This window comes from Scardinius erythrophthalmus, assembly GCF_964197995.2.
Source record: "Scardinius erythrophthalmus genome assembly, chromosome: 22".
In the NCBI taxonomy this organism is placed as follows: domain Eukaryota; kingdom Metazoa; phylum Chordata; class Actinopteri; order Cypriniformes; family Leuciscidae; genus Scardinius; species Scardinius erythrophthalmus.
Genome location: NC_138242.1, coordinates 28,913,729 through 28,941,481, shown reverse-complemented (window position 1 = coordinate 28,941,481; position 27,753 = coordinate 28,913,729). Strand labels below are relative to the sequence as shown.

The 27,753-nt window shown below is 35.7% G+C and overlaps 1 protein-coding gene across 1 annotated transcript in view; it reads right to left on the bottom strand.

The window, feature by feature from the left end:
* The window catches only part of srcin1b (SRC kinase signaling inhibitor 1b), a gene marked incomplete at its 5' end in the record, with an annotated part of 36,925 nt that overhangs the window by 4,952 nt on the left and 4,220 nt on the right, over nt 1–27,753 (bottom strand). The window contains 17 exons of the mRNA XM_081351997.1: nt 2,714–2,854; nt 5,651–5,770; nt 6,023–6,199; nt 6,877–7,019; nt 7,244–7,532; nt 7,757–7,989; nt 8,679–8,899; nt 8,978–9,125; nt 10,044–10,174; nt 10,270–10,445; nt 12,729–12,889; nt 15,246–15,286; nt 15,504–15,587; nt 15,934–16,706; nt 17,562–17,887; nt 19,524–19,725; nt 25,640–25,663. Coding sequence (XP_081208123.1) covers nt 2,714–2,854; nt 5,651–5,770; nt 6,023–6,199; nt 6,877–7,019; nt 7,244–7,532; nt 7,757–7,989; nt 8,679–8,899; nt 8,978–9,125; nt 10,044–10,174; nt 10,270–10,445; nt 12,729–12,889; nt 15,246–15,286; nt 15,504–15,587; nt 15,934–16,706; nt 17,562–17,887; nt 19,524–19,725; nt 25,640–25,663 — 3,390 coding nt within the window. The remainder of the gene's footprint in view (nt 1–2,713; nt 2,855–5,650; nt 5,771–6,022; nt 6,200–6,876; nt 7,020–7,243; nt 7,533–7,756; nt 7,990–8,678; nt 8,900–8,977; nt 9,126–10,043; nt 10,175–10,269; nt 10,446–12,728; nt 12,890–15,245; nt 15,287–15,503; nt 15,588–15,933; nt 16,707–17,561; nt 17,888–19,523; nt 19,726–25,639; nt 25,664–27,753) is intronic.

Here is a 27,753-nt window from a genome sequence, read left to right as displayed (position 1 = left end):
TCTTTCGGGATGGATTTTTGTGAACGCTGACTTTGCGAGTTGCTCTGATAGACTGCAAGAGTACAGGAACACTGCACTCCTCTTCACTCTCATATTCATCATACTTAATGTTGTGTGATTCTAAAGTAAAAGCCGTTTTGTTTTTGTACTTCACTCTTAAAAAAAAAAGCACACAAGTTATGAGAAATCAAGATTAATAAAAACACGACATGAAATACGACTTATATACCTTGTTCGTCGTAACAAAAAGTTATTGTGTTCACATCTGTCAACTGTCATTCTGACTGTCATCTGACGGTCCGGTGATCTTTGACTCAGTGAAGGAAGTACATGGATACTCTTTTGGGATTTCTAGGTTTTGTATACCATGTCATGTTTTTGTTAATCTTGATTTCTCACATTTGTGTTTTTTCTGAGTCACATGAACATGTTGCGCAGTTGTGCACTGAAGACTAACAGCCAAGTTAGTCAACTATCCCTTTAAGGTTTAATTTTAGGGTCAACTATCCCTTTAAGGTTCGATTTTAGGGTCAACTATCCCTTTAAGATTTCATTTTAGGGTCAACTATCCCTTTAAGGTTTGATTTTAGGGTCAACTATCCCTTTAAGGTTTCATTTTAGGGTCAACTATCCCTTTAAGGTTTCATTTTAGGGTCAACTATCCCTTTAAGGTTCAATTTTAGGGTCAACTATCCCTTTAAGGTTCAATTTTAGGGTCAACTATCCCTTTAAGGTTTCATTTTAGGGTCAACTATCCCTTTAAGTTTCAATTTTAGGGTCAACTATCCCTTTAAGGTTTCATTTTAGGGTCAACTATCCCTTTAAGTTTCAATTTTAGGGTCAACTATCCCTTTAAGGTTTCATTTTAGGGTCAACTATCCCTTTAAGGTTTCATTTTAGGGTCAACTATCCCTTTAAGGTTCAATTTTAGGGTCAACTATCCCTTTAAGGTTTCATTTTAGGGTCAACTATCCCTTTAAGGTTCAATTTTAGGGTCAACTATCCTTTTAATGTTAAATTTTAGGGTCAACTATCCCTTTAAGGTTTCATTTTAGGGTCAACTATCCCTTTAAGGTTCAATTTTAGGGTCAACTATCCCTTTAAGGTTCAATTTTAGGGTCAACTATCCCTTTAAGGTTAAATTTTAGGGTCAACTATCCCTTTAAGGTTCTATATATAACCTCTTCTACTAACAATGTATTTACTTTCCTAATATGTGTTCCTGGTCTTTTTGTCCATTACTTAGTGTGCATTATTAAAACATAAAAATAATTATATATATATATTTTTTTACAATCCAATCAATTCCTGATGGATAAAATCTCAACCAAATATTTTTTTCCCTCACCAAACTCAGATTAAGACATTGCAAAAGCAGTTTTATGTTCACTTTAACATCCTAAATTAAACCCCTTTTTTTCAGGTTGGTAGCAAGCCAAAACTGAACATGATCAAAGCACAAGTCTCATCTCCAATTCCTTCTCTTTTCTGACCAATCTTTCAAAAGCTTTGACACATTAAAGCATCACAGTGACAATGTCAGAAAGTATCTAGGTCACGTATGCCATATATCTCCTTGACCTGTCCTGTCACAAGAACAGTACAAAAGGTTCTTTCAACTGGGACCTGGCAGCTCGAGTACTCATCAAAACACTGCTTCAGACCAGTGTATTTACTTAAAGGATTGTAGACAAAGAGTGAAAGAGATTGAAAAGAAAACTGAAAGATGGCACAAGGACAGGGACTTCAATTTGCCTGATTAGCTGGCATCATTACGACTTCATTGGCATGTTGAACACCGCTGAGATGCCAACCACCACCTCATTTAAGGACATTTCGGCCTGAAAAATATTCTACGCAAGTGCACTACAGTTTAAAAGTTTGGGGTCAGTAAGATTTTTTTATTAATCATTTTATTTAGCATTCAATTGATCAAAAGTGGCAGTAAATACATAATATATGAAGCAGCACGACTGTTTTCAACTGTTATAATAACAAGAAATGCTTCAGAAAATCATTATATTAGAATGATTTCTGAAGGATCATGTGACACTGAAGACTGGAGTAACGATGCTGAAAATTCAGCTTTGATCACAGGAATAAATTACATTTTAAACTACATTCAAATAGAAAAGTTATTTTAAATTGTTATAATATTTAACAATAGTACAATATTTACTGCATTTTTGATCAAATACATGCAGACTTAGTGAGCATAAGAGACTTACCGACCCCATAATTTTGAACGATAATGTATGTAGTTGTATAGATTCACGTCTGCGTTTTTATTCCACGCTTTTGCATCTTGCGTACCATATATTTCTGCCGTACGTCACCTTTTTCTCCAAGAGTAGAAACAAAACCACAAACAGAGACACTATGTCTTTTGGCGTTGTTCTCTGGCATTGTGATACACTATATTGTGCTGTTTGGTTTTCCTGGAAGAATAGCTCATGTCGCTTGGAAGAGAAAAATACGTAATCTGTGAGCGTACGGGGAAATCAGAGGAACTTGTGCATACTGAACCCCACTGCACATTGGACAACTATAACATCCGTGCAGCAACTGGAGATGTAGCAGCTAATCTGGAAGTAAGTGCTCAGCTGCGTGTGTTACAGTCATTGGAGTCGACGAGACAGTTCTGACTCGTGCCTTTAGCGTGGATCAGAGTCTGCGGGATAGCAGGGCGCAGCGATTGTTAGAAGTGGAATACCTGCTGCTGACCCTGCTGTAGTTTAGGGAACTCCTCCTGTTTTCTGCTCCTGCGCTCCAGACTGCTCTGCTGTAGGTGTCGAAGACGAGACGCCGCAGACGACTGAACCAGTTTCCCCGAGCCCGGAGGAGTGCCTACAGGCTGATAAACATGAAGAAACAACAGCAGGTTGGAAAATGACCGTGTTTGTTTTAGCCATTGGGACTGAGTTTGAATAATTCACATTTGTTGGAAGAGTGTCACGATGAAAGCTCTGCTCCAAAACCCAGTGCGCTGACCACCAACGCAACACGTCTGCGTCTGATGTGAAGGCTGTTACATCATTTTTTTACCAAGAATATGTGAGTTGCATTATGTTTTTGATTGCTAAGATGGTAAGATAGTATTGGAATGGAAGCCCTATATCTGCCTTAGAGTGAAAATAAAACTAATTGTGAGAAAGTTTAAAATAAGAAATAGTCACATTGTGAGAAATAATGTGTCTGGTGCTGACTGGAAAAATTACGTGTTTTTTTATTTTTATTTTACTTCAACGGAATGGTACAAAACTTGGTAAAGGTTTTGGTACTTGCTGTGTAAACACACACACACACACACACAAAATGATGGACATGAATCGAAAAGGTTAAATGGTCCTGAAAAAAATGATGGCAAAAAAATGATCAAAAATTACGAATTTCATCTAGTGGAAACGTTTGGTACTGCGCCCAAACAAATTCTTACTGAAAGCTCTTTTTTTTGAGATATAAACCTCGAATTTGGAACACAACTTGTTTATATTTATGGCTTTACTCTTCTTACAGTTTTAGAGTAAAATGTGTTTTGGAAAATATATATTTCATATAAAAAATTGTATCACTTTTTTTCAAGTTCACCTTTTAATCTGCCAAGTGTCATCTTTAAAAAGAGACCAAACATACGTCTGTGCTCCAACGCATTCAAGATTTATGACCGTTTAAGTTGAAAATTTACGTAAAATTGACGCATTTTCAGGTCTATGCTCAAAAAAGTGAATAAATGGATTATAACTACTGCATAAATATAACTTAGAACCATAAAATCCCCAAAAAATAAAAAATATTATCGAACTAAAATACAGTACAATCATTTGTCATTGAAATAAAATAAAAAAACGGTCGTTTTTGACCGACACGCGAACAGTACCAGAGGGTATAATAATAATAATGATGAATGATGATGATGATCCATCCATTCTGTTTTATATAGTACTATATGTTTACTATAATAACTACATGTAAAATGTGTACAAACTGAGCATTAGTCGAGACTGCATTTCACGTGAGGTGCATTAACTGTGTGAACGCAACGCTAACCATGAAGAGCATTTCAAATCAGTCACTGATCCACAAGCGACCGGTTCGGTTGCTGCATATGTGGACGCAGTTCGCTAGGTTTTGGAACGGAGCCTAAGGAATAGAAATAGAAACACTAACTGAATGAAAGAAAGAGGCACAGGGAATCTCTATAGACCAGCATGCAGCAGTAGTAGTGTTGACTGACACCCTGCATGTGTGCAAAGAAGCTGATATTAGCACTGTTTCGCACTTCTACACTCTTTCTTTCACTGCGAGAGATTAGTAGTACTCCTCACAATGCAGCAAGATACACACATACAGTACAAACACAAACACAGGCTGTCCGGATATATCAGGTGACACTGACACTGTCTAATAGACCTGTGACGTTTTCTTCAGAGGTTCTGAATTTATTGGTCACTACTGCTGTTGTTTTCTGTAACAAATGGCTTGTAGATGCAGTAAACGGAACGAGTGACATTGAGGGAAGTACAAAGGTAAGAAAGATATACTGTATGGAAAAGCTGTGGAGACAGATGAGCAAGCACAGTTCATTTAGACTGCAGTAACTGACGTGGTTTTGTGTTGCTTGTTTGTTCTTGGCTCTTGAAAGTTTTCCTTTAAAGACTTTAAGCTTGTTAAAATTGATTTCACTACTACAGTGTCACAACATTACTGTCACTGTGCAGAAGAGGCACAGTTTGAGAGAGGAAAAGAGATGACCTTGACTGATATCAAGCTGTTTATTCCATCAGCTTAGCTCATAAAGAAAAGAATGTTATTTCTTTTATAATGACAGTGCTAATAATTATTTGCATGTACTTTTAGCAGTTACAGAATTTATATACTTTTATTGACAACATGTTTTTACTGATTGCTTTGAGGAAATACGTGATTTTTGTATAAATCTAAAGTCACAAGATGATTAATAAAATTAATAAGCACAATAAAATTATATTAAATTATAATATATTATAAAATATGAATACATTACATAAAAGTATGAATAAAATTATTTAAAAATAATATTATTATCATAAAATATGAAATTACGTAATACTTAATTGCTTAATAATCAATCGTAATCATCATTATTATTATTTTTATATTGTTATTAAATAAAATACTATTATATAATATTTAATTGCTTAATACTTACTTGCTTTATTAAGTAATCTCATAGTAATTTTATTAAATAAAACAATTAAGAGAATATATATATTTATATATATATAAAATATATTAATCTTTTATTTAATATTATTATTATTATTAAATATTATAATTATTAAGTTAAATTATATTATTATTGTATAGTATTTAATATTCTACTCTATTATAATAAAGCAATTAAGAGAAATAAGTCTCTGGGGTGGAAACAGACTTTCACATATTAGATATAACGAGTCAAGAAACAAGTAATTAAAAAACCCACTTAGTTCCCAGTTTGTTTTTATTACTAAACTTCATTCAAGCTGTCTAATAACATGCAGCAGCACAGCTGGTTAAAGACTTGAAGAGATGACAGATTAATAGGTTGTGTGTCAGAGTGCATTAGTAAGCTTCAGACCCTCAAGTTATAGGAAGGCCTGAGAGAGAGGTTTGGCAGTTTACACATTACCTCTCTCCACAGAGAGTTGCTGATCCACTGGCCTGCCCTGTCATCACTGTTAGGAGTGACCTCGGCAGGGTTTTTGGCCTGAGCAGTGACCCTGAGTCTCACTGGGGCTCTCTGAAACACCTGTCGTGTTGGTGTGTGTGGATTAGCGCATTGACGTGTTTGGGTTTGGAGAAGAATGAAAAAAAAAACATTATTCGCAAAGCTAACAATCAAAATGATTACGTATGCATTTACTGAATAACCGACCAATCAGGAGTGAGTTTCTGTACCTCAGTGTCATCTCTCTAAATAGCTCCTAAATGTAGATACACACACTAAATGGTGACAAGGACACTATTTCATCCTTTCGGCAGCCGTTTATTAGCTTTTTACCTCCAGCTCTGCCATTATCTTCTCATCTTCATCCTCATCCTCTTTCCTCCCAGAAGCGGCGATGACCGGAGGTGTGGATGAAGGTCGGGGCCCGTCCGAGGTCGATGGGCGTCTCAGTTTGATGGGTGGCGTCTGGGATTGGGTCGGTACTTCAGCCTCCTCTCTGTTCTCAATCTTCTACAAAAACAACATGTGCACGAATAGAGCAATCTAAGAAACATGCAGGAACTGCAAGATATCAAGTGCAAGCAATATTAACAAATGCAGCAAAGAAAATAGCTGATCGAGTACAAAGCCAAAGTGCTCATTTGAATTTGTAACTACACTAATTCTCCTTAAAATTTGGTTTAATTCTTACCAAAATTGGCTCAGATGATCACTGGACTGAGCTGCAAAGAAATGACTGACCAGAATTTTGATATCCTTTTCTGTTCAAAAGATCATGATATCATGATGTGAAACTAACAATCTTGACCCAAAATAGATTAGATGCTATATCTTGGCAAAACTTTAATCTATCAAAACAAAACTTGGTACACTTGAATAGTGCCATGATCTGAGGGTACATGCCAAATTTAGGAACAGCGCCACCTACAGGACATGAGATCTTAAAAATTACAGATTCCTTGGGCCATGCTGAATTTGATTTTGCCAGGATCAGATGAATCACCTGTCCGCCATTTTGAAATTTGTCATAAATATCTATATTTTTTTAACACTGATGCATTGGTTCAAAGATTGGTACAAGTAATCGATAGTATGCCATTAAAGCGCCTTAAAATTTTCAAGACAGCGCCACCTAACGTTAAGGAGATATAAAGCTTTATACAAAAACACTGAAAATTGTTGTTCACCTTCACACTCTTGTTTATGGTGATCACTTCTCCGCTGCTGTTAGTAGTTAGCCCAAGGCCTGATGGGAAACTTCGTCGAGGAGGAGGAGGGGGCGGAGACTTGGACGGCTTCTCTGTACGATACCGTGGCACGGTCAGCTCCCCTGATCAATCAATCAATAAACCTAATCATCAAATCATAAAGCTCTTTTTCCAAAATAAGACAAGTTTTTGTATTTAATAAAGCAATCAAGCGATATATTTGCAATTGCGAGAATCCATAACGAGTCAAGAAACACTTAAAAGCTTTAAAAATATAATTAGCCTGTAATTCAAAATCATAAGGAAGTTGTTGTAGTTCATGGTGCGGTTAATACTGTAATCTCACCCGATCCCCTGCGTGGGATGCCGTCTTTGCTGGGTGGTTTTGGTGGGATTTTGCTGGGCTGATGTTCAGGAGTTAAACTGGGGGTGGAGGATGCTGAACCGGGCGCTGGGAGGGAGGACAGTTGGGGTTTTGGCGGGACGGCCGGTTTGGTGATCTGCTTGGCAGCGAAGTCCAGATCTGGAATGGCCTTCATCAGCTCAGCTTGAGTTTCCTCCAGGAGACGGTTGATGTCCTGAGCGCTGAACTGAGTCAAACTGGCTCTCTTCTCCTCCCAGTCTCGCTCCGCAGCCTAAAGACGCACACCCACATATGGTACACAGATTCACATTGATCAGCAACTGTCCCACCCAGAGGGATGTCATTAAAAATAACAAAAAATTAAACAAGAGATCAACTATAAATGTAATAAAATCACAATCTTTACTAAACCCTCAAAAACAGCCTTCTGTAAATATTAATATCCTTTCTGACATCCATGCAAGCATTAATATAAAATATAAGTGCGTTCATTACCAGTCGGACCTCCACGGACACTCCTTTATCAGATTCTCTGCGTATGGGCAGATCTTCCAGGCCGCTGGTCTTTATTGCCCCAGTGGAAGTGCCGTCCAGTTCAGGCATGAGGGGATCTGTTGCCCCGGCCCCTGCCAGCCAGTTTCCCAACGTGGTGCTTCCAGGAATACCACTGCTGCTCAGAGTGGCACCAACGCCGGAGCCGAGCACGTTAGAAAGACTTGAGGTACCTCCTAAAAAAAATATGAAATAATCAATCAATCATCTAACTAAATAACAAATTATCCTGCATCCATCAACCAATAAATGTTCCATATTCTCTAGATATCAGTTAATTAAATAAATCAACAGTGCTGGGTAGATTACTTCCAAATTGTAGTCCATTACTGAATACAAATTACATGATACAAATTGTAATTAGTAACGTATCTATTACATTACACATAATCGGACAGCTTTTTGATTTCCTAACTTTTTTATCACATTTATTTGAATAGTATAATCTTGATCAATACTGATAAAAAAATAAAAAGAGAAACAAAAATTTAAATGAAATGTTTTGCCATCAACAGCATTACGTCAGGGTTTCCCAAACTCGGGTTGGGAAAGGAAATGCAAGGGTTTCTCAATTGTCCATTTTAACATGGTCACCTGACTTGTGGCCAGTCTGTGGTTGCAATTTAACAAAACTGTAAGACTTTCTGAACAGTAAAAAATAAAAGATAAAAAAGAATAATTAGGGAAAATCAATGAATTCTGAATAATTTAATGCTATTTTGTGCACATTAAGTAGTCATGTAATCAATAAGTAACTGTAGTCTGATAATGAGTATTTTAAAAAACTATCTGATTACGTAATCCAGATTAGCACTACCCAGCATGAGAATCAGTTCATCAAAGAGAATGTAAAAGTGGAGTTTACCTATACTAGAGGCACTCGTTAGACCAGGGTTTGTGGTATTAGTGCCCATGGAGGCAGTGAGAGTGGCAGTGCCTGATAAGGTGCACCCTAGGTCAGGCAGATTTAGAGAGGGGCTGTTGAGAAGATCTAGATCAGAGCTCCTGCTGAAATCAGCATCACTCGCGCTGGAAACTGAACTACTGAAGTCATCGGGTGTCCTCCACACACCTTCTGATACCTGCCTGTACACAAACACACACTGAGGAATTCTTTGAGTGTGGAACTGAGCAGGAGTGAGTGTTTATGTGTGTGTGTTTTACCTTCGTAGAAGGGTTAGGGTATTGGTGATATTCCTGCAGCGTTTCAACAGGGCCTCCAGTCTGAGCGGTTCCTCTTTCAGAAACTTGACGGCTTCCACCTCCACCCTCAACACCACACGCATCTTACTTTGTAAATTGGGGAACTGATCTAAACACAGAAATTGTTGAACATCATAGAATATATATATTGAGACCAGTGTAGCTCTATTATAGAGCTAATGACTATTATGAGCCGTTTTCAAGCGAATAAAAATGTTATGGTGTTAACAAAGTAATCTGATGACTTTTATGAGTCGGCTCTTTTTAGTGAATAAAAAAACTCTGATTCCTGAGAGGCTCATACTTAAGATCCAAATCTTTTTAGTAAATCAAAAATATTGAGCTTAACCAGTGTAGTCAGACTTCCAAACAAATGATTCTTGAATCAGCTCTTTTTAGTGAATCAAAAACATGCAGCACAACCAATGTATTCTGACTCCTGAATGAATGTTCTGTTTAGTGAATCAAAAACATATAGCACAAGCGACGTCCAGTGATGTCCGACTCCTTAAAGAAAGAATGACTCTTATGAGTTATTATGATTCCTGAAGTACTTTTAAAAGCCATTTTTTAGTGCAGCGGAACCAGTATCCTACGATTCCTGGAAGAATGACTCTTGAGTCGATTCGTTTAAGTCAATGAAAAACATACATCACAACCAGAGTAATCCAATTCATGGTCGAATGACTGCTATAAACAGGTTTTTTTGGTGAATCAAAAACATCCAGCGTGACCAGTTTAGTCTGAGTCCTGAACAATTGATTCTTGAATCAGCTCTTTTTAGTGAATCAAAAACATATAGCTCAACCAGTGTAGTCCGATTGTCATACAGATGACTCTTATGAATCGGTTTTATTGTCAATCAAAAACATGCAGGACAACCAAATGCAGTCTGACTCCAGAATGAACGACTCTTTTGAGTCTCTGTGATAAACATGACACCAGGCTAATGATATAAATGTGTGGATCTGTACGCTTATAACTGAGTTCACTGTGTGCAGATTCCTCCTTTTCATCGCTCACTCACTCTTGAGGTCAGTGACGGTCTCTCCCAGTCTCCTGAGTTCCAGACTCTTCTGTTCTATTTCCTGTTCTGTCACCAGATGATGGTTAAGCCCCGCCCCCGTCCTCATCTCCTCCACAGAGCGCTCCAGATCACTGCAAGCACAGAGGAACACATCGCATCAGGGGAAATAAATCATGTTTTTCAGTACGTGTGCAGCATTAGAGGTTCAGCAAGTGCTTGAGCTCACTGTAGCTGCTGTATAATAAGCTCTTCTTCATTAAGATAGCGTAGCCTCTCTTCTTCAACAAGAAGACGTTGACGCTGTAATGGATCTTCTTGTGTCCGAGATGCCTCAATCAGACACATTCCCAAATCAGACTCCGTCTGCCTCAGTAACGCCTGAACTGAATCCTGGTTTTGCAGCTATAAGACACACACAGACATGCAAGCTTGTATGAATGAATAAAATAATGTTAGATATGATTTGAAGGAATAGATATATTAAAATTACGCACTTTATACAGTATACATGTCCCATGCAATTGGCTGTAAAGCTCCAAAAAAGTATGATTTATAAAAAACAGATTTATTCCTTAAAGGGGTGGTAAAGCACCTTTTTTCGAAGGCTTGATTGTGTTTGTGGGGTGCACTGTAACATGTGTTCATGCTTCGTTTTTTAAAATTCGCATTATTTTTCACATATTTAACCATTATTCTACACTGCTCTGTCCCTCCTTGTGAAAACGGTCGGATGATTTCCTGGTTCTAAGAAGCCCCGCCCTCAAAAATACGCAATGGGCTCAGATTGGTTTGCTGGACCACTGTGTTGTGATTCGCTAACCGCCAAGTGCACGTTGTTTCGGAAACGCCCTACCTCACCGGTAGTTTGTGCTTCAGTAAACAACGGCGTTAATATTCCCATACCAGTTTGAGCCCGAATCAGACCCAGAGAATGTTAGTTGAGAGGATCGAGCAGAACCTGTTCAAGAACGGCTGTTAAAGGACGTTTCAGAAAGGTATGTTTTTTTTTTAAGACTGCAGATCTATTGTGATCGCTATATGACACTGTTACTTTTGTATATTTAAAACGATTGTAGCTAAATATCTGTCGCCGGAACTATTAACCCAATACGAACACTAAACATCGGCTTTATAACAGTAGCCAAATCAAACACAAACCATGTTTAGCATGCCTGTAGATAAACAATACATAAAAGCTATAATCAAAGAATAATTTACAGTGATCACATAAACGACAACAACCACGAACATTCAAAGTTCGCTGCGCTGGTGATATTAAACAGAAGTTTGTATGTGTTTGTCGGATAAGTATGAATTAACGTTAGCATTTAACAAACTGGTTTGTGGAGACAAACAGCGTTGTCCTTCGTTTACTTGCTCGCTACGATGTACAATTAACAATACAAACTATTACAGGAAAACTCATCAACGAAAAAATAATACTTACATGTTGTGGCTCGTAAACAACAGCTTCTGTTTTTAAAGTTGGAACTGCTCGATCTTTCAGGACAAGCCGTTGTGTGAATCCTGCATTGTAACTCGTGTAGATTGAGGAAGCTTTCCTCCAGAAAATGTGCAGCACAGAGAGCGACATTTGGATTATAATTATGAGGGACCGAGTTAAAAATAAATTGTAACCGTCCTTAGGAAGACTGAACAAAGTGGACCTGCAATCTGGGTGAAAATAACAGCGTTTCGACGGCATAGCGGCAACGGCACTCTACTACCACAACAACTCTTCTCCAAAGCAACATAAAATGGCCTCGCCCCCTCTATGTATTGTGTTCCCAAAGGAGGGGTTTATGTAAATATTGGGCTTAGTGATGTCAGCAAGCCCACAGGAATGTCGTGTAGTCCCTATTGGCCGTTTCTGTAGTTCTTAGAAATTGAATTCTTTAAAAGCAAATATCTCCCTTTGCTTTAAACTTTGAACGTTGTAACTTTGCAGATGTTGTTTATGCTCAAACAGCAACATTACACACTAACTAAAGTTAGAAAAGTGAAATCGTGTTTTACCACCCCTTTAAGACATTAATTATAATAATTTTACCACAATGAAGATGTCGTTGTAAGTTAGAAGTTTTGCCATGATTCATCTAGAAAGAAATTTCATCCTCCCTACAACATGCACAAGATTAAATACACAGCAAAAAAGTAATATTTTTTAAATATAAAATAACACCGGCTGTCCCCAAAAATAATACACACTAGTGCAAAAAAAATTATAATAAATAAACAAAACGTATAATATCTAAAAAAATAGCCTACATAAATATATATATTAAATATTCTTTAAAATAATATATATTTATTCAGTTTTTTATTTATTAAAAATAATGAATAGTGTGCATATATATATATATATATATATATATATATATATATATGCACACTATTCACTTTTTATTAATAAATAAAAAACTGAATAAATATACATTATTTTAAAGAATATTTAATATATATATATATATATATATAAAATGTATAATAAAAAATTTGACATTATACTATATATATATACATATATATATGCATACTATTTATTATTATTAATAAATAAGAATAAAAACTGAATAAATATATATTATTTTAAAGAATTTAATATATTAAATATTTTAAAAATAAAATCTGATTAAATACACACCAAAGTTTTGAGAAAAGACAAATCCACAAAAAAGCACAGACCTGTAATTGTCGTAGTTGTGTGAGCTGTTTGCGCAGTTCGAGTGTGTGTTGCTGCAGGTCAGTGAGGTGCAGCTGCATCTGTGAACGGGACATTGCTATTGGCTGACAGACTCCAGTGGGCGGGGGGGGCATCAGGGCCAGAGGCGCAGACGGTGATGACACTACCAATCCACAGCAGCAAAAGTCACACATTAAACATAAAGACATGTGAAATTTGATTTAAAATGTACTGTAATTGTGAAATCTGCTCATCCATAAGCCTATAAGTCATTCTACTTTAAACTCAAAATGTCTAATTTTCATATTAACCACAACAGATCAACAAAAGACATCTGATTCTTTGTTTTGATTTGTACAATATTAGTCACATCCAAAACAAGCCCAACACAACTCAGTACACACTCCATCTACGATACGTTGTATATTCATGCAACATACATTCAAACTCAGACCCTTATGTTTGCATATACATTCACACTGTCATATAATCTCTGATGTATTAGATCCTTTTAAGAACTGGAGAATGAAGAGAAAACATTACACTGACATTCAAGAGTGTTAGTGGGAGTTTCCACAAACAACAAAAACATTCCGGGATAATCCATAAGACAGACATATATGCAGTGCTTATAAAAGCGTACACCTCACTGGACTTTTTGTGCTACATAATAATAATAATCATTATGTATTTAACTGAGAATATTTGTCACTTGTCAAGACAAAGTGCTTTATAATTCTAAATAAAACATGTGTGAAATTAATTAAACATAAAAGTCAAAGAAGGAGAATACTTTTTATAAACACTGTATATACATAGACAGAGGGTTTCCAAACTCCAGGATCTGGGATCCCTGAAAACAAACATTCTATACACACTCCTGACGCAAAATTGCAATGCACAAATCGCAATGCAACACAATCTGTAATGCAACAGATGTAGGGGAAACCGAGAAAGTGACAGACAACCAGACATACAGTAATATACCTTTTTTCTTTCTAAACCTTCCAGCTGAAATAAATAAAATATCACCAGTTAACTGTCCCAAAATAATACACTCTAGTGTACAATAAATTATAATAAATAAATAAAATATAATATATACATACATATATTATTATTACAATATAATATATTCATTATAAATTATAATAATAAACATGATATAACATAAATTATAAAAAAACATTTGAAAATATATAATTAAATATAATAATGTATTCATTATAATTAATAATTAATCTGACTTCATATGTAATATAAATGGAAGTCAGTCCATTTATATTAAATACTATATATAGCCAGATTTATTAGAAATTATAATGAATACACAAAATAAAGACCATACAATATCAAATAAAAATGAATAAATAAATTAAAATATTACAAATAAATATTAATATAAATAAAATATTTTAAATTATATATATATATATATATATATATATATATATATATATATATAGGAATATAAAAATAGATTTATTATAAAAATATAATATAATATAAAATAGCATGTCAGATATATTTTAAATTATAATAAATAAAATAATAATATATATACATTATTCAAATAAATTTAAATATTAAATAAATAAATAAAAATAAATAAAATATCTAAATAAATATACATTATTTAATAATATAATATAATATAATATAATATAATATAATATAATATAATATAATATAATATAATATAATATAATATAATATAATATAATATAATATTCAGTCTCTTATTCAGTATTCAATCAGGTTTAAAATGTTTACATGTTTAAATGTTTAGAAGACCTGACATGAACTAACACATTTTTCTAATTAATTTACATTACTGACACTCAAATCATGAACTCAGTCATGGACAAATGCCATAAAACACAAATAATCATTAGCTAATGTAAACCAATCCAAATGAGCATCATTATAATACTGATCATCCTGCGGTCCTCGAGGACTAGGCCTGCCTGCTTCTATCGTTTAGATAAGCATTCTTCAGCGCACCGCACAGTTGTGTCTTATTAACACCATGCATGATTCACTCATTTAATGACCTGTTAATTGATACGCCTATTCCGCATCACTTAAATGTTCTTGCGAACATAATTAGTTTAGTAGCAGCTATTCTAAAGCACAAACAGTTCAGGCCTTGTAGAGACATTACAGTCACATATTGATGTCAATAAGATTAATTTATTAACCTTATAAACTGAACAATGCTCATGCATTAATATGTTCAAGCATTAATATGATAGGCCTATGTTTCATTGTTTTCATTTTGATAGCGTTTGTTAGTGTGGTGTTGTGTAGAACATGCACAGAGGACAAAGATACCGAGCTTTCAAGAAGAAAACTACAGGCGACAACACTGATTCATTATTTATTTAGATTATGTATCTGTCAGAACGGATGTATTTATTTCAAACTTTTTCCATCCTCTAGTCTAGATCATCCCTATTTTAACAGTGTTTGCCACAAATGCTAAAGCCATATTCACACACATTCAGTATAGTACTCACTCTCTGGTGCAGAGCAGTCGCTTGCTGTTTCTGCCTTCTCCCTGCAAGACAAACATATTAAACACATCTTCATGGAGCGCGCACACACACACACACACACACACACACACACCATTTACACGCTTTTATAAGTTGCATAGAGGGGCATTAGTAAAAGAACCACATTAAAATGAGTGTTGACAGCTTTGACCGTCATTGAAAAGTTTCAGGTTTGATAGTGATATTCAGCGGTATTGAACTGAAGATCAGATTTCTTACGGGCTGTCTGGTCCACGGGTCAAAACACTCTGAACCAGTCCGGTTAGACTGGCTATCTGCTTCTCCATGGCCTCCATACGATCTCTAAAAATACCAAATACCATTATACACATACAAGATTAGTGTTGAAGCAAAGAAATATGAAGTCCTAAAGGGACAAAAAATTGAGATGGGAAGAAAAATTGTGTTTGGCATTTGCATTTGCTTACAAAACTTTTACATTCTATTGCAAAACTTTTTACGTTCCCAGAGAATCCCATTAAAAAAAACGAGTGGGTGGATTTTTACCATTATAGGGTGGTTGTGTCCACACACTGCCGACACACATTTATGTTCAAATGTATTATTTTGCATAAAATGTCCCATTTAAGTGGTATGACTAGTTTACCAGCTATTTTGGACGTTTCAGGAGAGCAGAATTGACTCTTACCTGGTTTCTTCGTTTCCAGGTAATGTTGAGCCGTACACTGGCATCGGCCCTCCGTCTCCTCCGGGGCCCCCAAGCATGCATATCTGCTCCAGAGGTGGTCCTCCCGGACGATTCTTGGGGCTCTCTATGTACACAGTGCCATCTTTACGAAACCCATGTCTCCCAGGGGACCCTCGTCCTGGATGACTCCCGTACGGATCCCTGCCATCAGACAGTTTCTGAGGCGAGGCTGGAGGTAGGGTGCGGAAACCCATAGTGGCATATGGATCTGCGTATATGGGACCACCAGCCCTGTAGAGGGCGCCCTCGAGCTCACACTGTAATGCCGCGGCAGGGTATCCACCAATTGAGCGTACAGATCCACGGCGGTAAGCCAAAGCTTGCTGTGAGGCCACGCTGAGCCGAGGATCCTGGACCAGCGTGTACGGGTCGGCGTATATCGCTTCGTTTTTTAGCAACACCACACTCTTCGATGATGATGTTATTTCCTCATCCGGTTTCACATCACGGCGTTCCAGAATTGCACTTGGGGAGGAGCAAAATGCAGGGTGGGCCTGCTGGGGGGCGTGGCCTCCTTGGTGGGCGTGGTGTTGGTGCTGATAGGGGTGGAGCTGCGGCGACTGATGCGGACCCGCGTAAGAGGACGGACGCCCACCAGTGTAAGAAAGACGGGATTGGGAGCGTGACGGAGAACCAGAGGGAGAAGAGGAAGACGGGAGTGTGTTTAATCGACGCGTGGGAGACGATTCCCTCGAGGTGTACACCAGCTCTCTCTGGAGAGGGAGACAGAATGGAAAAGAGGAAGACAGGATGAAGTAAATGCATATGACATATGACAAGATAAATTCACAGCATCAGAACAGATTTGCACTACTGCATGTTTTCTCTGTCATACACACACACAACCGATTCTTCATCATGATCATCATCTCTTTATCTCATTATACTGTGAAAATGGCAGAAAAACAATGTTAAAAAAAGTCTCTTATGCTCATCAAGGCTGCATTTATTTGATCAAAAACAATCTGTTTTCTATTTATATATAACATTTTTTTAAATGTAATTTATTCCTGTGATCAAAGCTGAATTCTGTGAAAAAATCTGATCGGATCAAATCTTTATCCTTCAGAAATCATTCTAATATGATGATTTGATGCTCAAGAAACATTTATTATTATTATCAATGTTGAAAACAGTTGTGCTGATGATGAAATGATGACATTTTTGTCAGGATTCTTTGATGAATATAAAGTTCAAAAGAACAGCATTTATTGAAATTAGAAATCTTTTTACACTTTTTTAAAATCAATTTAATAAATCCTCCTTTCAAAAAAAATTGACCCCAATCTTGAATGGTACTATCAAGTTTTAACGATAGGCATATATATAATTTTGTGTTTTAAGGTAAAAAGCATGAATTTATTTTTTTATAAATAACAATTTATGAAGAAAATTTATATTTAAAACACTTAATTTATGAATATTTTTTTCCCATTATTTAACCTCTTTACCAAATAGTTGTTTCTTTTTTGTTTTTAGCTACCTACATTTTGGCATAAAATAAATGATAAAGTGTTTGTTCCACATCTAACAGATGTTTTTGTCCACTGTCCCACACACACACTCACCCGCAGGTCTCCGTTGGCGATGTGTGCGTGGTGTACGGGGTGGGCTGCGTGCTGTGCGTTGTAGTGTGTGTCTCGCATCGGAGCTTCTCTGCAGTAAATCTTGATGAGGCAGCGGTCGTGAATGTCACGAGGGTCCTCCAGCTCGTAGAAGATGTTGCGCGCCTCGTCCTTGATGAGGAGAGCCGTGCCGGGCGAACGCAACGCGCCCATCGTCAGTTTCTGAGGGAACATGTGCACGATGAGCGCGTGAAGCGTCTCCATGCTGGTCAGCTCATGAGTGATGTGCACCCGCCGCGTCTCGTCACCAAACTGCAAAAACAACACCGCTAGAAAAAAGACAAAACATATATATTTAGTTTAAATCTGATATTCCATACAACAGCACAACTGTGAGTCTGATGTTGATTTATTAATAAACAAATTATTTATCCGTGCACATCATTAATTATTTTTTAATATATTATAAATAATCTTTAATCAAAATAAGTTCCCCTCTCTCTTGCAGCGACATCTCTTCTCTGATGATGTGTTTACTGGTGAGAGGGCGGGGCAACCTGTCACTCACATCAGACCCACCAATAGCAAACCACAACCATCCAATCAATTCCCCATTGACAAGTCCCGCCCTACATTTGTTCTTGTTCCAGAAGCCGTTTCACTCGGATATACGTCAGTGGGAAGAAAAGACTATCACAACTTTTGTTTCATGCTGACTTTAATATTGACTAACTGACATTTCAGAAACAATATGGACAGCGGCAATGAAAACTATCACATAACTGTAAGTCTCTGTTACAAACAATAGACAGCTGAAGAGATACAAGAGTGAAACGCTCTGCTACACAAAATATTGAATGCCACTTGTCCAGTCATATTAGTCAAACTAACTGTATATAATTGATTTTGTCAGACACAGTCTAGATAGTTGCATAACTGCTAAGAGTGTAAAAACTCCAGCCAAAACATTTATCTAAATTAAGCAGCAAAAATGGCTCATGCAGGAAAATAAATGTATATTTATGTAGACACTTCATTTACATTGGATTCAAATGACAGCTTATGCACTCCCTGAGAATCAACCCCATGACACTGATGTTGCTATAGCATCATGCACTATATTTTTACCAATATTTCAGTCTAAGATTTATGCATTTCAACTGCATAAGAAAACATTCATATATTTTTTTAAGAAATTAATACTCTTATACAGCAAAGCAAAGATTAAATAAATTTACAGCAAAGACATTGATAATGTTTACATCATTTATAATGTTACAGTTTCCACAAAGATATTAAGCAGCACAACTGTTTTCAACATTGATAATAATCAGAAATGTTTCTGAAGGATCATGTGACACTGAAGACTGGAGTAATGATGCAGAAAATTCAGCTTTGATCACAGGAATAAATAAAAAATATTTAAAATATATTAAAATAGAAAACAGCTATTTTAAATTGTAATAATATTTCGAATTATACTGTATTTTTGATCAAATAAATGCAGTCTTGGCGAATAGAGAATTACTTAAGAAAGTAAGACTTAAATCTTAAAACCCAAACTTCTGAACAGTAATAGATTAAGAATTTTAAATAAATGTGAAGTATTTGCTTACAATTAATTAAAATGAAAAACTATTAAAACAAAATGTATAGGTTTTAAGCAATATAGTATGGTAAATGGCAAATGCAAAAATTGGCAATTTTATAATAAATGCAATTAAAAGTAATATAATACATATTTCTAATTTAAAACATTTGTTTAAATCTCAGTATTTAGCGTTAATGTTAATGTCGTAAACAATGTGAACTAAACCCTATATGGAGGTTAGCCAATTAAAATTGAGCTCATTTAAAACAGGTCAGATAGAGCGAGTAAAATCACATGGTGCAAGAAAGCTTGACTAACATAAACAACAGAATTAAAATGGCATACAAGTGTACATGTGGCACTGTATATCCCACCTGGTGCTCTTAGCTTGGCTTGGCTGGGCGATCGTGCCAGTGGAAGACTCTGTCTGAGGATGTTGGAGCGACTGAAGCCCAGCGGCAGCTCAGCGTCGGCCATGCTTTCCAAACTCTCCGCAGACGCATAACAGAGTCGCCCTCCTGCCTGCTCGCCCAGCGACTGTTGCTGGAGCCCCGCTGGGCCCCGAGGAGTCCTGGCCTGCAGGAGAGGGAGGAACAGTTTTACAAGGGTAATGAATGATACCTCTGTGATGGGAAGGCAAAAGGCCGTCTAGGGAAAATTAGGATGTGTGTGTGTGGAGTCGCTCTAAAGTAGTGAAAGGAAACCCATGCAGGCAAAAACATTCTCAAATCATGCTGATAACATGATCATATCGGCTCGACTGCTGCTGTCACTGAACCAAAGGGACACAAACCAAATTTGAAAACATTCTTAAATTCATAGCTATTGTTATACTCATATAGACTTACACTATATTGTGTACATTTTTTTACAAATATTTTTGAAAGAAGTCTCTTATGCTCAGCAAGGCTGCATTTATTTGATCAAAAATATAGTAATAATATTGTGAAATATTATTACAATTTAAAATAACTGCTTTCTATTTGAATATATTTAAATATTTAATTTATTCCTGTGGTCAAAGCTGAATTTTCAGCATCATTACTCCAGTCTTCAGTGTCACATGATCCTTCAGAAATCATTCTAATATGATTTGATGCAAGAAACATTTATTATTATTATCAATGTTGAAAACCGTTCTGCTGCTTAATATTTTTGTGGAAACCGTGATATATATTTTTTAATTCTTTGATGAATAGAACGTTCAAAAGAACAGCATTTATTTGAATTTTTGTAACATTTCAAATTTCTTTACTGCCAACTTTGATCAATTTAATGCATCCTCGCTGAATAAAATAATTAATTGTTTTTTTGTTTTTTGTTTTATGAAATTGAGCCCAAACTTTTGAACAGCAGTGTATATTGAAACAGAAACATTTTAAATATTTAAAATATAAAAGAATGTATTTTCAATCACAAATCATAATAAAACATAGAGCTAAAATTGAAATAATATAATACAAAAAAGCTAGCTTACATGTTCCAGATATGTCCTAAAATAATAATCCAAATTGTCAAACAGTTTAACAGACAGACAAAAATCAAAACTGTGATTCAAACACTAATTTTCAAGAGGAAATGTTTCTACTCACACCAATATCTGCTTTCTAAATCTTAGTAACGCACACGTGGAGGTCAGAGATGAGGCTGGACATAACAGTGAAAGTTGCAGTCATAAGAAACTTTCTTGACCACAATCTTCCTGCACCTCTGATTGGCTAAGACTATGGCTAAGATCAGTATTCTACCCAATCAGAATGTGTGAAGTGTTGACTGACAGGACAGATGTTTGCAGCTGTGCCCCTCCATGCCGAATGCCATGGGTGTTAACGCTCCTGAAATGCCATTCTCCTGAGAGATATAATCGGGAATGTGTTCCAAGTTTCAAACATCTATTTAAAAACCAAATAAATGTACCAGTTTGGCGATATATTGCAGTTATGGACATGATTCTGGTGAGACTGCACAATGCTAAAGTCTCAGCATCATTGATTCTCTCATCTGTCTCTATGGGCTACAGGTTAATGGCTTCACAATAAGTGTGAATTAACCTCATTCCCCTTTAATAAACACATTAATTAGCATGACAGCATCAACATGACAGCGCTCATTGATTGAGAAGTCTGGGTGTGTGTTTATGTGGCCAGAGAGGGATTGCTATTGACTTGACAACAACAAGGGAGTGTTTGATCCTGTAAAATATCAAATAATAGACAGATTCTATCATATTTGATCAGGCTTTTATGGCTTATATACTGTAGGAGTATGAAATAGTATAATATAAAAGTTTTCTCGCTCATGACAACTAACATCTGCCACTCCCAATCCCACACCAGACACACAACAAAGTAGCCGACAGACAGACAACTCTGGTTCACGTCTGGACTTTTCCTGGAAACTGAGATTTACAGACAGCATCTAGTGGGAAGTCGAGGAACTCAGTCCTTGTAATATTGATCCAGCTGTCATACGGATGTAAACTTGTTCACCTCAGTCAAAGGCTACTGATCGATTGATCATGGGAGGAAAATGTTAATCCAGGACTGACATCTTGGGCACTGTAGTTGTGTGCAGTATGTCAGAGCTGTAGGGACTTGATTTAATATAAAGAACTGAAAGCTCATTCAATAATGCAAATGTGTAATGCACAAAAAATATACATGTACACACTGTAAAAAGTGTTTAGTTCACTTTTAGTAAACCCGTTGCCTTAAAATGAAGTAAATAAACGTAATGCTTAATTGAAAAAAGTTGCTTAATATAATAAGTTATGTGAACTTGACAATTCCACATTCATTTTTTCAATTAAGCATGAAGTTTGTTTATTTACTTAATAATTTCAAGGCAACGGGTTTCCTCGATTTTTTTAAGTTAAGTCAACTAATCACTTTTTACACTACCTTTCTTTATTTTTTTAAAAGAAGTCTCTTCTGCTCATCAAGGCTGCATTTATTTGATCAAAAATACAGTAAAAATGGAAATATTGTGAAATATTATTACAGTTTAAAGTAGCTGTTTTCTATGTGAATATATTTAGAAATGTAATTTATTCCTGTGATCAAAGCTGAATTTTCAGCATCATTACTCCAGTCTTGTGTCACATGATCCATTTTTTTCAGGATTCTTGGATGAATAGAAAGCTCAAAAGAACAGAATTTATTAGAAATATTTTATAAAATATAAATGTTTTTTTTTTTCCTGTCACTTGATCGATTTAATGCATGCATCAATTTTTTTTAGGAAAAAAGAAAAATCTTACTGATCCCAAACTTGATTGGTACTGTATATAAATCTCAAAATACTAATGTGACATTACTTTTTATGGAAAGTAACACTTAAAGCTACGTTTTCTCACTTTCAGTTAATTGTGACTATCGTAAAAGTACGTTAAACACAGTAAAAGTACTATGACTGATTTTGTTCCCAAAAAGTGCTATTTCTTTCTGTGGACGTGTTTATACTTACTACAATATATATATATATATAAAATAGACACATAGGTTATAATGTCCTGTGTTTTCTACTTTCTTTTTTAATACAGCACATTAGCATTTATACATTAATTACAAATGCATGCCTGAATGTTACATTTTATCTTGTGTACAACCAACAGAAAACAAGACGTGCACTAATTTTATATTATAATAATTTTTAAATTAAGATTTTTTTAAATAATATTTTAGTTAATTATTTAAGTTTATGCAAGCACCACGATAGAGCAATTCTTTATTTAGCATTATTTATAATTTATTTAATGAGAGTGAAAGACTGAAAAACTTTTTCACGCTCTGATTATCACCCATAATGCTCACATATTATATATATAGAAAAGTACAGTACTTTCAGTAAAGACTTAAATTTTTACCAAAAAATTAAATATGTTCTTTTTAACTTTCTATTCATCAAAGAATCCTGATTTATTTTTTATTTTTTTCAGTTTCCAAAGAAAAATGAAACAGCACAATGTTTTTAACATTGATAATAATAATAAATATTTCTTCTTCTTTAATAAGACTTCTTTCAAAACATTAAATCTTACCGAACTCTTTTGAACAGTAGTGTATCTTACTTTCTGATATAAGTCCTGCTAACACTGGGTCCTTTTTAAAATATTTTATGGGATTTTTTACCTTTAACATGATTGGACAGTGGTCGACAGGAAACAATTTAGAGAGGGATTCAGGGATCAAGAAACGACCCTCAAACTCGGGTCATTTGCACACAAGCGCCCCAGTACGATATAAACCCGCGCATTAATCTCCAGATCACCGGCCACATCCCCGGGCCCTTGAGCAAGACACTTGTCCCAGCTATAAATGCATTTTTAATTGCCCAGTATGAAATGTCTAAATGGCAACTAATTATAAAATGTTGAATTTTTAAAAATCTATTCATTATTGATATCCACTATTAATATTCAGAATGTGAGAAAATCCAACAGCGATGAAAGCATCATGGACAGTTCTCTTGTAGTCCAGCATGCCGTGAGCTCATTGTTACACCTGGGGCCAATTTAACTAAAGCGAGCCATGCTTTTCCACACACCAGAACCTGTCAAAGAGCTTACAATTGTCATCCAAAGGAATAGACATTGTCTGCTGGGACAGAGCAGACTAAGAAAAAGCTGAAGGTAAGTTTTTTGCTCAAAAGAATCTCAGGAACACTTCAGATTTGTCACGTTCAGCTCTCCGGGGAGTTGAATTCCACTATTAAGGCTATGTCTACTTTCATCTTGTTACAACCGGAACCGGCATTTTCATTGCAAAATGCTCTCAGTCCACACTATTGTTTTCCAAGTTTCTTTTACACACTGAAACGTTGAAAAATGATTAAATCATCTTACTGTGCATTCGTAGAACATTATTACACGGCCCTGTGGAATACTTGATTCTGATTGGTCAATCACACTATTATTCCCCGATAACAACCCTAACACAGGCTCATCTGGGTCACTGAAGTCAGCGCTATGCGCTTGCTAGGAACGTTTTTTCTTCAAGGAAGTTTTGAGATTGGTGAACTAATAAAATATTTAACCTCCGCTTCGCGTCAGGGTTTATTCTGCAATAACAACCGGCTGGATGTACATTATCACTTAAATAAAAGCTCACTGAGATGATCCCGAGAGACCAGACTCATGCTATTCTCCTGGCACCATCATAGCAAAATATCTCACCACTTACTGGTGTGTCCAGATCGCACTTAATCGACATTACATGTATGATCTAAAATGCAATTGCTCTCATTCAAGTATTTTTGTATTGTTTTCCAGTACAAATATTCAAACATTCTTTACTTGAGAAGCAAACTGATATCAAATAGTAGGGGTCTTGACATAATATTTAAAGAACTCTATATTAGGAGAAATGTCTCAAATAATTGCATAATACTCGTGTTTAATGGGTTATTTCAATTTTTTATAGAAACAAAGTGGCCTGGTTTCACAGACAGGGCTTAGATTAAGCCAGGATTAGGCCTCAATTAGGGCATTTAAGAAGCTTTTATTAACGTGCCTGTAAATATTACTGATGTGCATCTTGAGTCAAGACAGTGTTTTAATATATTTCAGTGCAAGTTGCTTTCAATTAGCTCAATAAAGCATTTTAGTCTGGGACTAGCTTGAGCCTTGTCTGTGAAATCAGGGGAGTATGTTTAGGAGCTGTTTAAAAACTTATTAAAACTAAATCCATAAAATGGTCCCATGATAGGAACCACGAAAAGGTTGTATATGCCTGAAAGAACCCTTTAAAGTTCTACATAGAACCTGTACTTATAAGAGTGTAGAGAAAAGTAATGCGTTTTCAAATATAATCGGATTATAGTAGACGTAGCCTGAGGCTGTACGGCTTGACCAAATCAGGCCCAGGATGCTCAGGAGGGTTCTTTAACACCCGTCCTTTCTCTCTCTCTGAGCCTGTGAAAGGCATATCTCAGGTCTGGAGGAGTTCCAGCATTGTTTCAATGCCAAAGATAGGAGATACAGAGCTGCTCTCACTTCTCACATCTTGAAGACCTGCAGAAGTCCCCAATGTGTCGTAGGTTGCATTTACAATAGAGGTGAGTCAGTGCACTGGAACCTTGTGGAGGAGTTTGTCTTGAAGGTGGATTTCCAGGAAATGCATAGAGTCTATAAATAAATAATTTGCCATGTAGTTTCCACAAAAAAATGTTCCAAAAGAGATGCTGGCTTATCGCAGTATGCACTGACTGGGGATCCTTCAGGAATCATCGCGCACGCTTTAAAGCTAAATGTTATTCCGGAATGATGGAGCAGCGTTTCACCATTCATAGACCAGCTGAAGTATTCATATACTTCATTCATTCAGTGCCATTTTCTGTCATGCATCGTTTAGTATTAGTGCACTGTGCGCATATATTGTGATGTTTTGCATCTGAAATTTTTCCTTGAGGATCATTAAACCACATAAACGTACATGCAGAAACACGGATAAACATGCATGCACATACATCTGGAGAGGGAGAGACATCTTACCTTAAAACTCCAGTAATGTGGTTGCTAAGAGAATTAAAGAGGGACAGAGAAGAGAAAGAGTAATTAGTTATAATGCATCTGTAAAAAAATATATGATCAATAAGTTATGACATATGTTTTTACATTGCTTTAACTCATCAAAAATAAGTCTGTTTAATGTAATTTAAGTTGACACGACTTAAACATCCAAACAAGTTGATTGTACTTAATTTAAGGCAGCAACTTACATACATTTAAACACATACACTAGAATTGATAAGTTTGGAGTAAAGAATGTGTTAAATTAATCAAAACTGACAGTAAAGTCATTTATAATGTTACAAAAGATGTATAATATTTCTATTCATCAAAGAATTCTGAAACAGTTTCTACAAAAGTATTAAGCAGCAGAAATGTGTTCAACATTGACAAATAAGAATATTAAAATTATTTCTTAAGGATCATGTGAGATTGAAGACTGGAGTAATGATGCTGAAAATTCAGCTTTGACATTAAAGGAATAAATTACATTTTAAAATATTTTCCAACACAAAGAATATTTGAAGTGGATCAAAAAAGTTCATCAAAGTTATCCTAAGACAAGAACGGGTATTGTTCAAAATTCATGTATAACTTTGATGAAAGGTTTTTCTCCACTTCAAATGTTGACTACTGTATTTTAAAATGTAATTATATTTCACAATAATTCTGTTTTTACTGTATTTTTCGATCAAATAAATGCAGCCTTGGTAAACATAAGAGACTTCTTTCAAAAACTTGAACTCTGCTCTGTGATTGACAGGTGCTATTTGCCAATAGAACCAATGAGGAAGTCCCAAGAAAGCATTTTTAAACATATTCATACTCATATTTCATACAAAAAGGTAAAAAAAGTTCTTGATTGTGTCAAAAACCAAAGGCCATTGACTTAACAGTGGTTTTTTGCATGAAGGAAATTGATTTTCAGGCTTCCAACATCACATTTACTGATCTTGAAACCAATCATGTGACCTTTAGAAATAGCCAGGCAAATATTAATGCTTTCAACTGTAAATAAATGTACTTTTCTTAAACTTTATATCCAAAACCAATTTCCTTCTTTCAGCCAACCATCACACACACACGATTGTGGGTTATTATCACTGACAATGATAGGTAGCGCACATCTGTGCTAGACGGGGTGTATGCAACCCCTGGATCTGGACACGTCCTGATACCTCATTTTTCATTTTGGACACAGCCAATTTAAAACATAAAAAGTGCTTCTTTGACATCTCATACTGGTGGCATCTCAAAACATAATTAAGTGGCTACAAAACATTTCTGCCCAGACACGTTCAATTGTTCGATTTAATTGTCCTAAAATGCTGTCTAGGTCGTTCTGAGATACTATTTAGCTAATCGCTAAGACCAGCAGAAGTGTGTGCATCAGAGCATAACGCAAATGCCAGAAGCCACTTCTTAATACACTAATTCACACGTCAGAACACACACATACAGCAGCAGAAGGCTTTTAGTTACAGTAACTGTAGCTCAGAAATGAGATGAAGACCCACCCTGACGACACAACAAGCAAGCCCACCTTCCTCTCATCACATTTCTGTCTCTGTTTATGTCTTAGGTTTGCAAACATACCCACACAGACATCATTCTCTCTCTCTATGTGTGTGTGTGTGTGTGTGTGTGTGTGTGTGTGTGTGTGTGTGTGTGTTTCTCTCTCTCTCAGACACACACACACACACACACACACAGACACTGCGGCAGGCCACACCTGCTTCTATACTTGCATGTCATACAACCACCTACACCGTTGCTATGACGACACAGACCTCTACAACATCACTACAATTTAGCATACATTAAATTCAATGTGAAATCAAAATCGTCCCTATTTACTCTCAGAAAACACATTCCTGATGTTATCATGCACAGTTCATCTGTGCAAGCTATTCTACATGAAGAAAACATCAAAAAGGCCTCAAACTAAGAAGATGACCAATAGTTATTATTTTTATTCTAATTATTAAATAAAAATGAATGCAAAACATAAAATAAAATTACCTTGGAACTGATAAGAACTATAAAAAGTAAAAAATAAATAAATAAATAAATAAATATATATATATATATATATA